We start from the raw sequence: 17,374 nt of genomic DNA, 5'->3' as shown, positions 1-17,374 counted from the left end.
ATAGCTCATTTCCTGGTTCACACTGAAAAGCTACTTTTAAATCTCCCCAGGAATGAGAATGAGAACTGTCCATACAGGTGAAACTCAAAAAAATTAGAATATCATGGAAAAGTTCATTTATTTCAGTAATTCAACGTAAAAGGTGAAACTAATATATGAGATAGACTCATGACATGCAAAGTGAGATATGTCAAGCCTTTATTTGTTATAATTGTGATGCTTATGGCGTACAGCTGATGAAAACCCCAAATTAACAATCTCAGAAAATTAGAATATTGTGAAAAGGTGCAGCAGCTATTCAATCCATAACACCTGCAATGAGTTCCTGAGCCTTTAAATGGTCTCTCAGTCAGGTTCAGTAGGAAGCACAATCCTGGGGAAGGCTGCTGACCTGACAGTTGTGCAGAAAGCCATCATTGAGACCCTCCACAAGGAGGGAAAGCCTCAAAAGGTAATTGCAGAAGAAGGTGGATGTTCCCAAAGTGCTGTATCGAAGCACATTAATGGAAAGTTAGGCGGAAGGGGAAAGTGTGGAAGAAAAAGGTGCACAAGCAGCAGGGATGACCGAAGCCTGGAGTGGATTATCAGGAAAAGACTTTTCAAATGTGTTGGGGACTTTCACAAGGACTGGACTGAGGCTGGAGTTAGTGCATCGAGAGCCACCACACACAGAAGGATCCTGGAGATGGGCTTCAAATGTCGTATTCCTCTTGTCAAGCTGCTCCTGAACAAGAAACAACATCAGAAGTGTCTTACCTGGGCTAAAGAAAAAAAGAACTGGTCTGTTGCTCAGTGGTCCCAAGTCATCTTTTCTGATGAGAGCAACTTTTGCATCTCATTTGGAAACCAAGGACCCAGAGTCTGGAGGAAGAATGGGGAGGCACACAATGCCAGATGCCTGAAGTCCAGTGTGAAGTTTCCACAGTCTGTGTTGATTTGGGGAGCCATGTCATCAGCTGGTGTTGGTCCACTGTGCTTCATTAAGTGCAGGGTCAAGGCAGCCGTCTACCAGGAGATTTTGGAGCACTTCATGCTTCCTTCCACAGACAAGCTTTATGGGGATGCTGACTTCATTTTCTAGCAGGACTTTGGCACCTGCCCACACTACCAAAAGTACCCAGACCTGGTTCAATGCCCATGGGATTACTGTGCTTGATTGGCCAGCAAACTCACCTGACCTGAACCCCATAGAGAATCTATGGGGCATAGCCAAGAGAAAGATGAGAGACATGAGACTGAGCAATGCAATGCCACAGGCTGATGGCATCCATGCCATGCCACATTGAGGCAGTAATTGATGCAAAAGGGGCCCAAACCAAGTACTGAGTACATATGCATGCTTCTGCTTCTCAGAGGTCCAATATTGCTCTATTTGCAATCCTTGTTTTGCTGATTTCATTTAATATTCTAATTTTCTGAGATTGTTAATTTGGGGTTTTCATCAGTTGTACGCCATAATCATCACAATTATAACAAATAAAGGCTTGACATATCTCGGTTTGCATGTCATGAGTCTATCTCATATAGTAGTTTCACCTTTTACGTTGAATTACTGAAATAAATGAACTTTTCCATGATATTCCAATTTTTTTAGTTTCACCTGTAGAACTCAATGGAGAAATCCAAGATTTTATTGTAGCTAGGAATGAGCAGGAGTTTATCTGATAGGTTAACCAGATGCAAAAGGAGGCATGGTTCCTTCAGCAGAACTAGTTGTAGAGAAGAGGAAGTTTCAGCAGCCTCTGTTATACACAGCTCCTGAAGATGCATTTGAACACCCCAGTGACGTATCCCAAAAGGTACTGTATAGAGAAAAGTTTCTTGAGTTTCTAACCTGATTCTTAGAAATGTGCTAATGCACATTCCAAAGCAAATTCATTATCCAGATTGCAGGTTGGAAACAGCCCTGTAGTGTAGTGCACACTGAATATTGTAGATTGGGCTCTGAGTGGCTTATAACAGACATGCAGTGTTGTCTACTGGTATTTGATCCCTGTCGATCATTGAGTGTTGGCCTGAAATGTAGAGAGTGCAATTTCATTCAGTTCTTTTATTTCCTATATTATCCCTTCCTTGCTGAATAAGCAGTATACAGCAGTCCTGCAGCAGAGTATTTCAGTCTGCACCCATATTATAGAACAGAATCATAGAGTTGGAAGAGACCCCAAGGGCCATCGAGTCCAACCCCCTGCCAAGCAGGAAACACCATCAGAGCACTCCTGACATACGGTTGTCAAGCCTCTGCTTGAAGACCTCCCTATTGCAGGGCTGTGCTGACATAGAAAAGCTTAGAGCAGTCCTGCAGGGTCAATACTGCACACCAAGAGGTAAGGCTGGTTTGGATTGCCAGTCACCACCCCCCCCCCCCAGCAAATTTAATACTTTTCAGAATGTATCAGAGGTCAGTCTACTTGAATTGCCTCTTCAGATATTTCCTCCAACCTCTGCCCCCAGGCCAGATCAACCCCAATTGTACTCAACTTGTTCAGAATCTTTTAAGGAATTTTGCACAAAGCATAGAAAGCCACATTAGGGCAGGGACTCCTGTTTTTGGTACTCATTTGGTAGTTTTTTAAAAAAAATAAAAATCCCTGATCCAGTGGCTCAGATAACACATACCAGGTATACACTGTAACATTTTGTTGTGGGGCGCTATGGAGATAAAAAGTGTAAGAATCTGTTCCTCTCACCTCAGTATTGTATCCTCATGGCTGCTTTTGTTAAAAGTAAACAAAAATATGGGAGAACACATACCACATTTACTCACGTCTAATGCACATTTTTTTTTGCCAAATTATGTTGTGAAAATTAGGGTGCACATTAGATTCAATAGCGAATTTACATTTGCCAGCAAATACTTTTTGGGTTTCAAGGTTTTGAAAATTGAGATGCGCCTTAGATTTAATGGTGCTTTAGACTCGAATAAATACAGTATGTGAATGAGCATCACATGAAGTTGGGTTTCTTTCTCTACCTCTCTGGCCACCCTACATGAGGTCCATTAAGAGAGTTAGTGCTATTGAGTTTTCACAAGTAAAGTTGCCAGGTCACATTGTAGAAATTTGCCCTGTCCATTAAAACCTCTGAGCAAGTGAAAATTCATTTTTCTTAGCTTTGGCTGATATATTCAGTATAATAAATAAAGGGCCACAAATTATAATTTATTTGTTTAAGTCCATTTATTTGCTTTAGGTTACAATGGATCCATATGGTATCTTGCAAAAGTTTAATAGTATGATAGAACAATTTTTAAATGATAAAATCAAAATGCAGACTGGCAGTCAACCAATGAAGTCATTGTAAGACAACAACGATTAACATTAAATTTCTCATTCACTTTTGCCGCAATCCAAAAAACTCTGCCAGTTGTACCTACTGTACCCCAAGCTGTGTGGAAACACACAAACTAGGAAGAGCATAATGTGTGGGCAGGCTTATATAGGAGAAATTGGCCCTTAAAGTATCCTGGTCCCAGAGCATTTAAGACTTTAAGAATCAAAACACACTTTGCATTGGGCTTGGAAACAAAATGGAAGTGAAGTTGTCACAAAACCTAGACAGTAATGCTTCAGAAAGCCTGTCCTGTTGAAAAGCTGTTAATAGATCTGCTTGTGTGTACAGTAGTGCCTCGCAAGACGAAATTAATCCGTTCCGTGAGGCTCTTCGTATAGCGGTTTTTTCGTCTTGCGAAGCAAGCCCATTGACAGCTTAGCGGATTAGCACTATTAGCGGTTTAGCGGCTTTTAGTGGATCAGCTGATAAGCGGCTTAGCGGCTTAGGAAAAGGGGGGAAACCCGCAGGAACTCACAAGACATTTCGTCTTGCCAAGCAAGCCCATAGGGAAATTCGTTTTGCGAAGCGCCTCCAAAACGGAAAACCCTTTCGTCTAGCGGGTTTTCCGTCTTGCGAGGCGTTCATCTTGCGGGGCACCACTGTATTCTCATATACACATGTGTTTATGAAACTGACCCTTAGATAACCTTTAATCTGGAGATGATAATGACATTGCAGTGGTTATTGCACTAGTTTACTACTAATAAAGAAATGCCAATATTGTCTTGCTTGCTTGAAGGAATTGGCAAGAACTGATGAATACAAAATAAAATCTTTATTTACACAGTGTTTATTGTTTACACAAAATGGTGGACAGTAAGGAGAAATGGGCTTGTGTTATGAAGTATCAGCACAGAAATATAAAAGAGCAAGGTGGCTAGTTGTTGACAACTACATAGGCTACCCAAGTCTGTGTTGCGTGGACAATAAACTTAAAACAAGTCCTATTGCAGAGATAGACACAGATGGAGGTGGATAGTGTGCCTTACATAGAGAGGAGGGAACCAGAATCCCCCCTCCCATTTCCCCCTTTGAGATAGCTTAAAGCACAATTGCCAAAGGCCACGACTAAGAAATAATTTTGTCCCAAATCCATTTCTGTGCTCATCTTGTCAAATTCTCATTGCATCTAATAGCTACAGTGCTCTTTGTTGCTGGCTCTGCTGAAACATTGCTTAAACTTCCTTATTTCCCCCAAGTTTATTATTTAATATCTATTAATGTTTATCCATGATTAGTCATGTGGTTGTATGAGACTTTAAGACTTCTAATCATTTTTCCATCTCCCTATGGTGACAAAATTGTCTGCCTAAGCGCTAGTCTTTCCACTGTAGCATATTGCCGTGTAGCAGCATCTTTTTGAATTAGGTTTGCCATGAGTAGAAATCGTTTATTTTTCCTCTTCCTGACAGAATTGAATGTGCAAATTTAACGCCTCTTTTTGGTCCTAAATGCTCAGTATGGGAGTTCAAATTAATTCCCAAGTATGTTGAAACAAAGTGGGCTTGTGGGACAAATTAAGTAGTTTGCATTAAAATAATAGCAGAGGTTCTTGATTGATAACTACGTAGCTGTGAAGTGAATCCATTGCTATGTAAAGCTTGTATAGAAGAGTCAAGCTTTGAAAATCTAAAATGAAAAATGAAAAAAATGTAATTAAAGTATGAAAATATGTTGAGTGTTGCATCAATAAAACTGCATTCTTTTTTGCACAAAGTTATAGTAACCGTCATCGTTATCATAATGATAATAATAATAATAATGTTTTTATGCAATGCAGGTTTAACATCTGAACTCTCAGAGAAGAGTATGAATGTTTCTGAGGCTTGGCTGCTCAGTGGCTCTTCACTAGCATCTCAAGTTCACGCCGCTGCTGTTAATGGACATAAGAGTGCTCTTCTAAAACAGATAGCAGGTAAAATGCTTCCCCTGTCTTTTCAGAGTCAAACATTAAAATCTTTACATATATATTCCAGATTCCAAATTAGTTATGCATTTATCTTTGACTTTCTCCTCATGCTGTTTTTAATCCCATCCCTGTCTTTTTATGTAATTTCAAATCCATTAGAAGCAATAGTATTTAAGTTGCAGTTCTGTTTTTAGCTTTTTCTTGGTCCTGTGGCTTAGGAAGATCCCCTGCCCAGCCCACCAGAGAACAGATTGGTAGGCTTCTGCCAACTCGCTCTTCCTCTTTCTCTCTTCCTCTTTCCATTCTTGTGGAATGGAAAGCAGTGTTTCCCAAAGTGGGCAGTATTGCCCCTTGGGGGACACTGGAACAATCCAGGGGGTGGTAGCAGCCTTGGGTGCATTGGGATAAAAATAAGGGGATGGTAGAAGCATAAAGATAGAAGAGAAGAACATTTTGAAGAACTGTTCTTACATGTTTCATCTGCTGTGTAATCTGCTGTGTAATGACACTTACCGCAAGGTCGGCACCGTTGCAGGATGGTGGTGAAGCTTCCCCTGGATCTGGCGGTTGTGTGTTTTTCCCAGGCTTGAGTGAACCCTTTTGGGGTTCACCCAAGCTTGGGAAGTGACATTTCTAATTTGTTATTTTAATATTATCCTTTGGTATCATCATTTTCTCCGTGTAATGCGGATGTTACTATGGTTGTTTTAATAAATGATTTTTTAATTTCAAGCTTCAAGGTGTCTTATTTACAGCAATGTCTTTCTTTACTATGTCTTAGGACATAGGTAGAAATCTAGATACATCAAAGAATGCAAATTTGTTGGTGCATCTTTCTGTTTGTTTCCTTAAAGAAGATAGATAGAAGATAAACAAACAAGAAGATAGAAGATAGACAAACAAGATGAATTTTAACAGGGAGAAATGTAAAGTATTGCACTTGGGCAAAAAAAATGAGAGGCACTCATTGGTTATCCCCACTGGAGGTCATGAGTGTCAAAAAGATAAATATGAGAGAGGATTGGATGACTTATGGAGACATTGTAATTAAAGAAGGGGGGAAATGGAAACTGAAGCCATATGAACAAGTCAAAAAATATGTATATGATTGGTTGCACTACTTCCAAACAAATGAAATGTTTAAAAAGGATTGTAAAGAGAGGAGATATATTGAAGGAGAGTCTAGATTTCAAAAAGAGATAATAAATAATGATCATACGGTACTGCCAAAAATGTACAAAATGCTACTGGAATGGCAAACAAAAGACGAAGAAGTTAAATCGGTTATGATACATTGGGCCAGGGACTTTGGTTATAATATACAGTTAGCAGATTGGGAGAAAGTATGGAAGGAAAATATGAAATTCACTGCATGTATGATGATAAAGGAAAACATTATGAAAATGGTATACAGATGGTACATCACTCCCGTTAAACTAGCAAAAATGTATAAGACATGTAATAAATGTTAGAAATGTAAGGAAAGGGAAGGGTCGTTTTACCATATGTGGTGGGAGTGTAAGAAAGTAAAAGGTTTCTGGGAAATGATATATAATGAGTTGAAAAAGATGTTCAAATATACGTTTGTGAAGAAACCAGAAGCCTTTTTGTTAGGAATCACAGGAAGAGAAATTAATAGAAGCGACTATAAACTTTTTCAATATGCAGTGACTGCGGCAAGAATCTTATTGGCCCAAAAATGGAAACAAGAAGAACTACCGACATTGGAAGACTGGAGACGGAAATTGATAGACTTTGTCGAATTAGACAAATTGACAGGAAAAATCAGATACCAAAAAGACCACAAGTTCACTCAGGACTGGAGAAAGTTTACGATTTATCTGGAAAATATTTGTGATGAGCAGACAATGCTAGTTGGATTTAAAGAGGCTTTGTGAATGAGAAAGGGTATTGTAAAAGGGAAAAGAGCTGTAAAGACTTACAAACTGGCAATACAGTTATAAAGGAAATGTGGACTAAATATAAAAGTATGAGGATTGTGGAGGGAGCGGGGGGAAGTCTAAAATAATTTTGTATTATATTGAATATGAGTGTGTTTATATAATTTGTAAAAGAAAAATTCTCTTAAAAAATTAATAATAAAAAAAATAAAATGAGAGGCACAAATATAAGATGGGTGACACCTGGCTTGAGAGCAGTACATGTGAAAAGGATCTAGGAGTCTTGGTTGACCACAAACTTGACATGAGCCAACAGTGTGACACGGCAGCTAAAAAAGCCAATGCAATTCTGGGCTGCATCAAGAGGAGTATAGCATCTAGATCAAGGGAAATAATAGTGCCACTGTATTCTGCTCTGGTCAGACCTCACCTGGAGTACTGTGTCCAGTTCTGGGCACCACAGTTCAAGAAGGACACTGACAAACTGGAACGTGTCCAGAGGAGGGCAACCAAAATGGTCAAAGGCCTGGAAACGATGCCTTATGAGGAATGGCTAAGGGAGCTGGACATGTTTAGCCTGGATAAGAGGAGGTTAAGGGGTGATATGATAGCCATGTTCAAATATATAAAAGGATGTCACATAGAGGAGGGAGAAAGGTTGTTTTCTGCTGCTCCAGAGAAGCGGACACGGAGCAATGGTTCCAAACTACAAGAAAGAAGATTCCACCTAAACATTAGGAAGAACTTCCTGACAGTAAGAGCTGTTCGACAGTGGAATTTGCTGCCAAGGAGTGTGGTGGAGTCTCCTTCTTTGGAGGTCTTTAAGCAGAGGCTTGACAACCATACGTCAGGAGTGCTCTGATGGTGTTTCCTGCTTGGCAGGGGGTTGGACTCGATGGCCCTTGTGGTCTCTTCCAACTCTATGATTCTATGATATCCAGGGGGGCACTGAGTATATTTTTTTTTTTCTGAAAAGGGGGCAGTCGGCCAAAGAAGTCTGGGAACCTCTGCTCTAAAGTCAGGGTGTGTGTGTGTATGTATGGAATTACTTTCAGTTGCTTTCCATAATACTAGCATGGTAGTTTTTCTTCAAAATTAGTTCATAAAAAATGCTTTTGTTTTTTGACCGGTGGAAGCTTGCCCAGTAGAGAGAAAGGGACGACGTCAGCCTGGCCTCAGCCAGTTTCTCCTACTTTACAAGCAGTCCAAGGAGCGGCACTGCCTGTCAGCTTCTTCCTGCTAGTCCTTATGTTGCCCTTGTGGAACTCAGCAGGGATGAAGATAGGGGCAAAACTAGAATTAATTGACTCTTCCTGCCATTTGCTGTAGCTCTACCTAGTGCTGGTCATGCTGCCTTCCACCATACTAGCCTCAATGAGCACCAGCCATTACTGTTTCTGCACATTTTTTGCTTTAGTTCAGCTGACTGCTGGCATGCAGCCCTCAACGTACTAACCCCAAGTCAATGGGGCCCTCAAAACACAAATACTTGGACAAAGGACATTGTTGCCAGAGGAGCCTAAAGATTGGTAGCCTAAACTAGAAATACCTTACCATTCTAAGAAACTTGCTTTGATTGTAATGGTGAGGTGCGTATCCTGTTTCCTAATTAACAATAGAAGCTGTAGAGAAGCTCTGTTCGGGTAGGGAGAGATACTTTCAAAAGCATAAATATGATAACACTGTCAAAGTTACTGTATTGTGGTCTTTTGGGTAGTCTAAGCAAGGTTTTTTGTTCAGAACTGTCGCAAATTCTTCGCGATGCTTTAGCAGAAATGCTCAGAGTTCCAGGTTCTTCAGTGCAGTATTATTGTTTGTGAGCTATATACCGTATTTTTCGTCCTATAGGACGCACCTTTTCCCCTCCAAAAATGAAGGGGAAATGTGTGTGCGTCCTATGGGGCAAATGCAGGCTTTCGCTGAAGCCTGGAGAGCGAGAGGGGTCGGTGCGCACTGACCCCTCTCACTCTCCAGGCTTCAGGAAGCTATCCCCCCAGCCCGGCAAGCTCCAGGAGCGATGGCAAGGTTGCGCGCAACTTCGCCATCGCTCTCAGACCCGTTCTGGGGGCTGGGGTCGGGGGGAATCTCGGGCTTCCCCAGCCCCGCAAGCTCCACGAGCGATGGCGAGGTTGCGCAACCTTGCCTTCGCTCCCGGACCCCCAGCCCCAAGGCTAAAAATGAAGCCAGGATAGCTAGCGGGATCTATTCCGCTCGCTGTCATGGCTTCTTTGCTCTTTGGGGCTGGGGGGTGAATTTTTTTTTCTTTATCCCCCCCCCAAAATAAGTGTGCCCTATGGGCTAGTGCGCCCTATACGGTATACGGTATACAAATATCTACAGAAGCAGTTCATACAGTCAGACAGGGTACCTGGCTGCACCTTAAGTCAAATAGGAAGACTCTCTACACCACTACCTTTACTGCTGGACAGGTTTCCCTTTTAAACCAATGACAGGCAATCATCTGTCAGCACATTACTGGTGAGTCATTCTGACCCAGTACCTCCATAGAAAGTATTGCATCAGCCTGTTGCATCAACTAGCAAACTCAAGCGTGCAGACTTACTATCTTACACAGCATTCTGTGAATCCCGACAAACTGATGAACCATTTTGTATAGAGATATTTAATCTCATCTCATTTTCCAGCTTGTTTCCTATTACAGCTGTGCATATTGATATAAATGTTAGTGCGATAGGATTAGGAAGTTGTGTAAATGCCTATGAAGATTGATTTATTTATTGAATTTATATACCGCCCTATACTCAGAGGCCTCAGGGCTGTTCACAAAAAAGATGGAGAATATGCTTGTTTCAGAAAGGCATTTGAATTTTATTTACTCTATTATTAACATTTCAAAATTATACATGAGTGTCCCATAACCACTAAAGTTGCCCTTATTGGATTTTACTTATAGCAATAATAGTACTGATGTCAGTTTCAGTTAGGCAGCTGTGTTGTTCTGATGCAGTCGAAATATACCGTATATAAAAAAAATTATAAATTGTCCAGTAGCACCTTAGAGACCAACTAAGTTTGTTCTAGATATAAGATTTCGTGTGCATGCACACTTCTTCAGATACCTTCAGATACGTATCTGAAGAAGTGTGCATCTTATACCAAGAACAAACTTACTTGGTCTCTAAGGTGCTACTGGACAATTTTTTAAAAAAATAATTCAGTAATAATGTCATTTACTAATTGCATTGTGCTTTCCCCCAAATACTGAAAGTACTTCACGTGCATCATTTCAGTAGGCTTTTTGATGTAAATCTGTTTTTATTTAGCTAAAAAAGTTCCTAGAATGGCTTACAGATCACTAAAGGGAGGGGGGCTTATATTTTTGCCCATAATATAGAGAGTTCACAGGGCTGAGAGCTAAACTGCAATCCTACACGCCATGGTTGGAGAACCGAATTTAGCTGGTGGGCCAGATCCAAAGCTCGCTCACCCCTGGAGACCGCTTTGACACAGGGGCAACTCCTCCCACCTGCCAGTCACATGGATTCAACTACAAAGGAAGAATCTTCTTTTGCAGGCAGCGTTTATTCATGCTGCACCTATATGAAGGAAGATTGTTCTTTCCTATCATGTGGCCAGCATGACTAAGCCGCTTCTGGCGAACCAGAACAGTGCATGGAAACGGTGTTTAGCTTCCCGCCGGAGTGATACCTATTTATCTACTTGCACTTTGACGTGCTTTCGAACTGCTAGGTTGGCAGGAGCAGGGACCGAGCAAGGGGAGCTCAACCGCCGACATTCTGATCGGCAAACCCTAGGCTCTTGCAAGTTTCAAGTTTCATTTGTTATGTTGCACATTTAGGAATCCTGCCACCTCAGTGGTGCAGAGCTCATGGACCTGTTGTTTCAGGTCTTATGTTTGCAGCCTGAGAAGTCAACCAATTTAATACACAACTTGCATTATTTGTAGCCAAATAAATAGTGTAAGATAGTACTTGAAATGAACTATGCCTTAGATCCTAGGTTGCTCCTATATTCACTAATAATAATATTTTCCAGCTGCATCAATAAGTATTTGAGAGGAGTGTCTATTTTGAATCGTTTTAATTTTGTTTTAAGTTGATCTTCTCTTTTTGCTGTTTTTAATTGTTCATCACCATGAGGTGATTGCTAAACTAAGGATTAATTAAGGCTCAATTAAGATGATTAATAAATTGAGGATAATAATAGGGGGTGGGCGATCTCTGCCAATTCCCCTCTTCATCTGCAACCCCTGTATCATATCCCATAACTATCACATAGGTTCTCCAACTCCAGGAATGGATTCTTTGGGCATGTAGAAGAGCTAGCAATAGAAGTCAGAAGAGGGAAATCTATTATGTTCACAGAAGGAATGTTAGGATTCAAGCCAAGGAGATTATTTTTTAAGTTTCCATCCTGTGCTAGATTGTACGATACATTCTGCAATAACTTCTTGTGACCAAGACCATGAAGTACCGTATTTTTCGCTCTATAACACGCACCTGACCATAACATGCACATCGTTTTTAGAGGAGGAAAACAAGGGGAAAAAACATTCTGAATGAAACAGTGCATTTATCATTTTTGAGCTTCATGCTGTGGCCATAGACATGTGATCTGATGGTGAATTTGGGGTGACCCAATGAAAAAATCCTGAGAATCCCTGTGGATCCATGCTTTGTAAGCACGTTTTTGCACCATTGCAGCCCCAGGCAACAGTGGGTGCGTGATTTGGGGGGGGGGCAGGCTGTAGCCATGGACATGCTATGTGATCTGATGGTGAATTTGGGGTGACCCAATGCAAAGATCCTGAGGATCCATGTAGATCCATCCTTTTTAACCACGTTTTTGCACCATTGCAGCCCCAGGCAACAGTGGGTGCGTGATTTGGGGGGGGGGCAGGCTGTAGCCATGGACATGCTATGTGATCTGATGGTGAATTTGGGGTGACCGAATGCAAAGATCCTGAGGATCCATGTTGAACCATGCTTTTTAACCACATTTTAAGTGGGGAGGGAAGGAAAAACAGAATGGACAAGGAGCACGAGAGGGGTGTACAGAGAAGCAGCTGGCTAAGAATGCAGGAGAGGGGTATAACGGGAGGGAGGAAAGGAAGGCAAAAGTTTTCCCTCACCTACCCACCCAAGCCAGCCAGCTCGCGCGCGCTCTCTCTCTCTCTCTCTCTCTCTCGCTCTCTCCCTCCTGCATGTTTTCAGCCGCACGGAGCACAGAGAGGACACTCTGCTTTCCCCTCTGCTTGCCTGGAGGGGAGGGGCTTTCCCTGCTCTTTGTTCCGTTTGAGCAAACACAGCAAGGAAACAGAGGTGGGTGGGCAGTAAGACCCTGAGGCAGAATGCAGGAAAGCAGCCGCTTCCTCTTTTCAGGCTTCCCTTCTCCGAGACGCGCGATTTGATTTTTGCCTGATTTTTTTTGCCTCCCCTCGCGCCATTTGGCTCCAGGGACCACACATTCGCTCAATAACACACACAGACATTTCCCCTTCCTTTTTAGGAGAAAAAATCTGCGTGTTATAGAAGGAAAAATATGGTACACTGATTTTAAATTTCTCTTTTTTGAACTAATTGGATCTTTTGGGGGGGGTATACTGCTCTTTATTTTTGCCCCTTCTGTTCAGCTCTATAAAAGTTATAATAACGCCCCCCGCCCCAAGATCACTTTGTACAGTCAGCAGAATAAATTGATAAAAGTTTTTTCTAAATAATACCTGTTCGTAAAAAAACCCTCCCTGCACATATAAGATTAAAATACAGTGGAACCTTGGTTCCCAAACACCTCCATTGTCATACATTTCGGTTCTTGTATGCCGAAAACTCGGAAGTAAATGCTTCCATTTTCGAATGCTTTTCGGAACCCGAACATGCGACATAGCTTCCACTGAGTGCAAGAAGCTCTTGCAACCAGTGGGAAGCAGCGCCTCAGTTTTTGAAAATTTCAGAACCGAACGGGCTTCTAGAACAGATTTCATTTGAGGACCAAGGTACCACTGTATTAGTGAGAAAGGTTCCACCTAGCCTTCCCCCATTGTGTTTCCTTTTTAAAAAAATTCAAGGTCCCCTGTCCTCACTTCCTTGCAGCAGATTTAGACATGTAATCCCCACTTTGAAGCATATTAGCCCAGAAAGAGCTTTACCACTTGACAATGATAAATGTAACTGGTCCTATTTTGTGTTGTCTATCCTTCATGATTTCAAAACCTAGTACAGATTTATTTGTTTGCATTTTTAATAGTGCAGCTACATTGAAATATGCCATTTTATAGTTACTCATTTCTGACTTCCCCCTCTATGGGCAGATATGAGCAGATGATAATCCTTATCTTCATGTTCAGCTTTACCTGCTGATTTCTGCTGTTAACGAAAGGTACGGGAGAATTCCATGTTGTGTTCGTCTATTTTTCTAGTCTGCTGGCCACCCTAGCAACAAACCAGGCCATTGTTATAAGAATTCTAAGGTATCAAATATTGAATAAGTGTTCATAAATGCACAAGGTAAACATGAATACGTAAGTATTTAAACCACACATATCTAGAGGCCATTTTTACTCTCCCAAAGTGACTTCAAATGTTCCACTTCAGTAGGAGGAAATGGGGAAAGCTTTCCAATTGTCTTTTCACTTGCAAATCCCATTAACAAAACTGCCTGGAATCTAGGGGGTTTACCCCCTTCCTGCAAATCTAGTCTGGCAGGTTTCTATTAAGTTGAGCAAACTGTCAATAGGTGTAAATTTGTGAAAGAGATTCAGGAACTAAAGTATTTACTATCTGAAAGGAATGACCAGTCTGCCTGGGTAATGCAATCAGTGACCACGGATCAGGTGGTCTCCCACAGAAATTTGAGAGTGTTGCTTCTCTCCTGTCTCCCATTATTTCTGTGGCAGACCACTTCCTTCTGTAATGTAAGTGAGATATGTCAAGCCTTTATTTGTTATAATTGTGATGATTATGGCGTACAGCTGATGAAAACCTCAAATTAACAATATCAGAAATTTATAATATTGTGAAAAGGTGCAGCAGCTATTCAATCCATAACACCTGCAATGGGTTCCTGAGCCTTTAAATGGTCTCTCAGTCAGGTTCAGTAGGAAGCACAATCCTGGGGAAGGCTGCTGACCTGACAGTTGTGCAGAAAGCCATCATTGAGACCGTCCATAAGGAGGGAAAGCCTCAAAAGGTAATTGCAGAAGAAGGTGGATGTTCCCAAAGTGCTGTATCGAAGCACATTAATGGAAAGTTAGGCGGAAGGGGAAAGTGTGGAAGAAAAAGGTGCACAAGCAGCAGGGATGACCGCAGCCTGGAGTGGATTATCAGGAAAAAACCATTCAGACGTGTTGGGGATTTTCACAAGGAGTGGACTGAGGCTGGAGTTAGTGCATCAAGAGCCATCACACACAGAAGGATCCTGGAGATGGGCTTCAAATGTCGTATTCCTCTTGTCAAGTTGCTCCTGAACAAGAAACAACATCAGAAGCGTCCTACCTGGGCTAAAGAAAAAAAGAACTGGTCCATTGCTCAGTGTCCCAAGTCATCTTTTCTGATGAGAGCAACTTTTGCATCTCATTTGGAAACTAAGGACCCAGAGTCTAGAGGAAGAATGGGGAGGCACACAATGCCAGATGCTTGAAGTCCAGTGTGAAGTTTCCACAGTCTGTGTTGATTTGGGGAGCCATGTCATCAGCTGGTGTTGGTCCACTGTGCTTCATTAAGTCCAGGGTCAAGGCAGCCGTCTACCTGGAGATTTTGGAGCACTTCATGCTTCCTTCCATAGACGAGCTTTATGGGGACGCTGACTTCATTTTCCAGCAGGACTTGGCACCTGCCCACACTGCCCAAAGTAAAACCTCAGCGCCTAGGACTTGCCGATCGCATGGTCGGCGATTCAAATCCCCGCGGCGGGGTGAGCTCCCGTCGTTCGGTCCCAGCTCCTGCCCACCTAGCAGTTTGAAAGCACCCTTAAGTGCAAGTAGATAAATAGGTACCACTGTATAGCGGGAAGGTAAACGGCGTTTCCGTGTGCTGCTCTGGTGCTGGTTCGCCGGAGCAGCTTTGTCACGCTGGCCACGTGACCCGGAAGTGTCTGCGGACAGCGCTGGCTCCCGGCCTCTAGAGTGAGATGAGATGCATTTTTCTGTGTTTTTAGTCCCTGTCAGGGAAAAAGGTGGTGCAGAAAACAACTACTACTACTATCCTTAGTGGTGTCCATATTTTGCAGTTTTTAAAAGACTGTCTGACATTTTCTTTTAAAATGTCATCCAGGATAGAATCCCAAAACAGACTAAACAAATCTGATCCCTGACCTTAGGAAACATGTCAAATTTGTTTAAGAAATCTTAAGTGTTGCCCAAATGTATAAGAAACCAGACAAACTTTTTTCTACCCAAAATATACAGTAGATGTACATATTTAATAAAACTTATGTAGAGCCAGCACTGCAATTCACTTTGTTGTTCTTACAGGTAATCCTGATCTGAAGGACAAAGAGGACCAGTTTGGGAGAACTCCACTAATGTACTGTGTGTTGGCGGATAGGCTAGACTGTGCTGAGGCTTTGTTGAAGACAGGAATAGATGTAAATAAAGTCGACCTTAACCAGAGAACAGCTCTCCATCTTGCTGCACAAAAGGTAACAATACAATCCTACATGCCTACTCAGAAGTAAGTTCTGTTGGGTTCACTGGGGCTTATTCCTGGGTAACTGCGTATATAGGATTGCAGTCTAAAGGATGTTCCAAGACCAGATTCCAAAGAAATGTGTAACTAGCACTGTAAATCCAAAATAATTTTGAATGTCCCTTTCTCAAATACAGTGGTACCTCGGGTTAAGAACTTAATTTGTTCTGGAGGTCTGTTCTTAACCTGAAACTGTTCTTAACCTGAAGTGCCACTTTAGCTAATGGGGCCTCCCGCTGTGCCGTGCGATTTCTGTTCTCATCCCGAAGCAAAGTTCTAAACCCAAGGTAATATTTCTGGGTTAGCGGAGTCTGTAACCTGAAGTGTATGTAGCCCAAGGTACTACTGTAGTAGCCTTCCTTTCTACCACGCCATGCCATATGGCAAACTACTTTTTAAATTTAAGTAGGATTTTTAAAAGTGTTTTGGATATGTCAGGGTAGTCTGCTGTTCAAAGCGGAAGACCTATCAAATTTCACAAGTCTGTGAATTCACACAAAGTTGTTCTTTGTATCCAGATGTTTAGCTGACAATGTCACTAGCAGACAAATCGGATCTTAATTTTAAATACTTTATTTCCAGATTTGCAAAGAATCTGCTACTCACTCAGGAGTTCAATAATGCTAAAAATATCACTAGTTGTTTACTTAAATGTATGTGTGCATTAAGCATTACACTCGTGACTAAAAATATAAATGCAAGATGTATAGTAAGTGCTTCAGGATTAAGATATTTCATATGATGGCTCTGGTAAATGTATATTTAAATAAAGAGAAAAATGCATTTGGTAACACCTTGAGATTAATTTTTAGAAGTGTTTTATTATAAAATGACATGCTGTTTCATTAAATGTGAAGTTGGAGCTTGGGAAGATAAGAAAAAAATTCAGTTGAACGCTGATGACATCTGATGGGAGGGTGTTCCGCAGGGCGGGCGCCACTACCGAGAAGGCCCTCTGCCTGGTTCCCTGTAACCTCACTTCTCACAGTGAGAGAACCGCCAGAAGGCCCTCAGAGCTGGACCTCAGTGTCCGGGTTGAACGATGGGGGTGGAGACACTTCTTCAGGTATACTGGGCCGAGGCTGTTTAGGGCTTTAAAGGTCAGCACCAACACTTTGAATTGTGCTTGGAGTCGTACTGGGAGTCAATGTAGGGCTTTCAGGACCGGTGTTATATGGTCTCCGTGGCCACTCCCAGTCACCAGTCTAGCTGCCGCATTCTGGATTAGTTGTAGTTTCCGAGTCACCTTCAAAGGTAGCCCCATGTAGAGCGCATTGCAGTAGTCCAAGCGGGAGATAACTAGAGCATGCACCACTCTGCCGAGACAGTCTGCAGTCAGATAGGGTCTCAGCCTGCGTACCAGATGGAGCTGGTAAACAGCTGCCCTGGACACAGAATTGACCTGCGCCTCCATGGACAGCTGTGAGTCCAAAATTACTCCCAGGCTGAGCACCTGGTCCTTTAGGCACACAGTTACACCATTCAGGACCAGGGAGTCCTCCACCTTTGCCCACTCCCTGTCTCCCAAAAATAGTACAGTGGTACCTCCGGTTGTGAATCCCGAG

General features: G+C 42.0%; 1 protein-coding gene across 2 annotated transcripts in view; it reads left to right on the top strand.

Moving 5' to 3' along the window:
- Positions 1-17,374, top strand: part of INVS (inversin) — a gene marked incomplete at its 5' end in the record, with an annotated part of 66,274 nt that overhangs the window by 2,072 nt on the left and 46,828 nt on the right. The window contains 2 exons of one of the 2 annotated variants that reach the window (XM_081836253.1): positions 5,114-5,248; positions 15,596-15,762. In XM_081836253.1, the coding sequence (XP_081692379.1) occupies positions 5,143-5,248; positions 15,596-15,762 (273 nt within the window). Of the gene's footprint in view, positions 1-5,094; positions 5,249-15,595; positions 15,763-17,374 lie in introns of those variants that run through there. The other variant, XM_081836252.1, reaches the window with a different exon arrangement.

This window comes from Podarcis erhardii (genome assembly GCF_964252035.2).
Source record: "Podarcis erhardii genome assembly, chromosome: 13".
NCBI lineage: Eukaryota > Metazoa > Chordata > Lepidosauria > Squamata > Lacertidae > Podarcis > Podarcis erhardii.
Note: the sequence above shows the minus strand (reverse complement) of the source record. Positions and strands in the feature narration are given on the sequence as shown.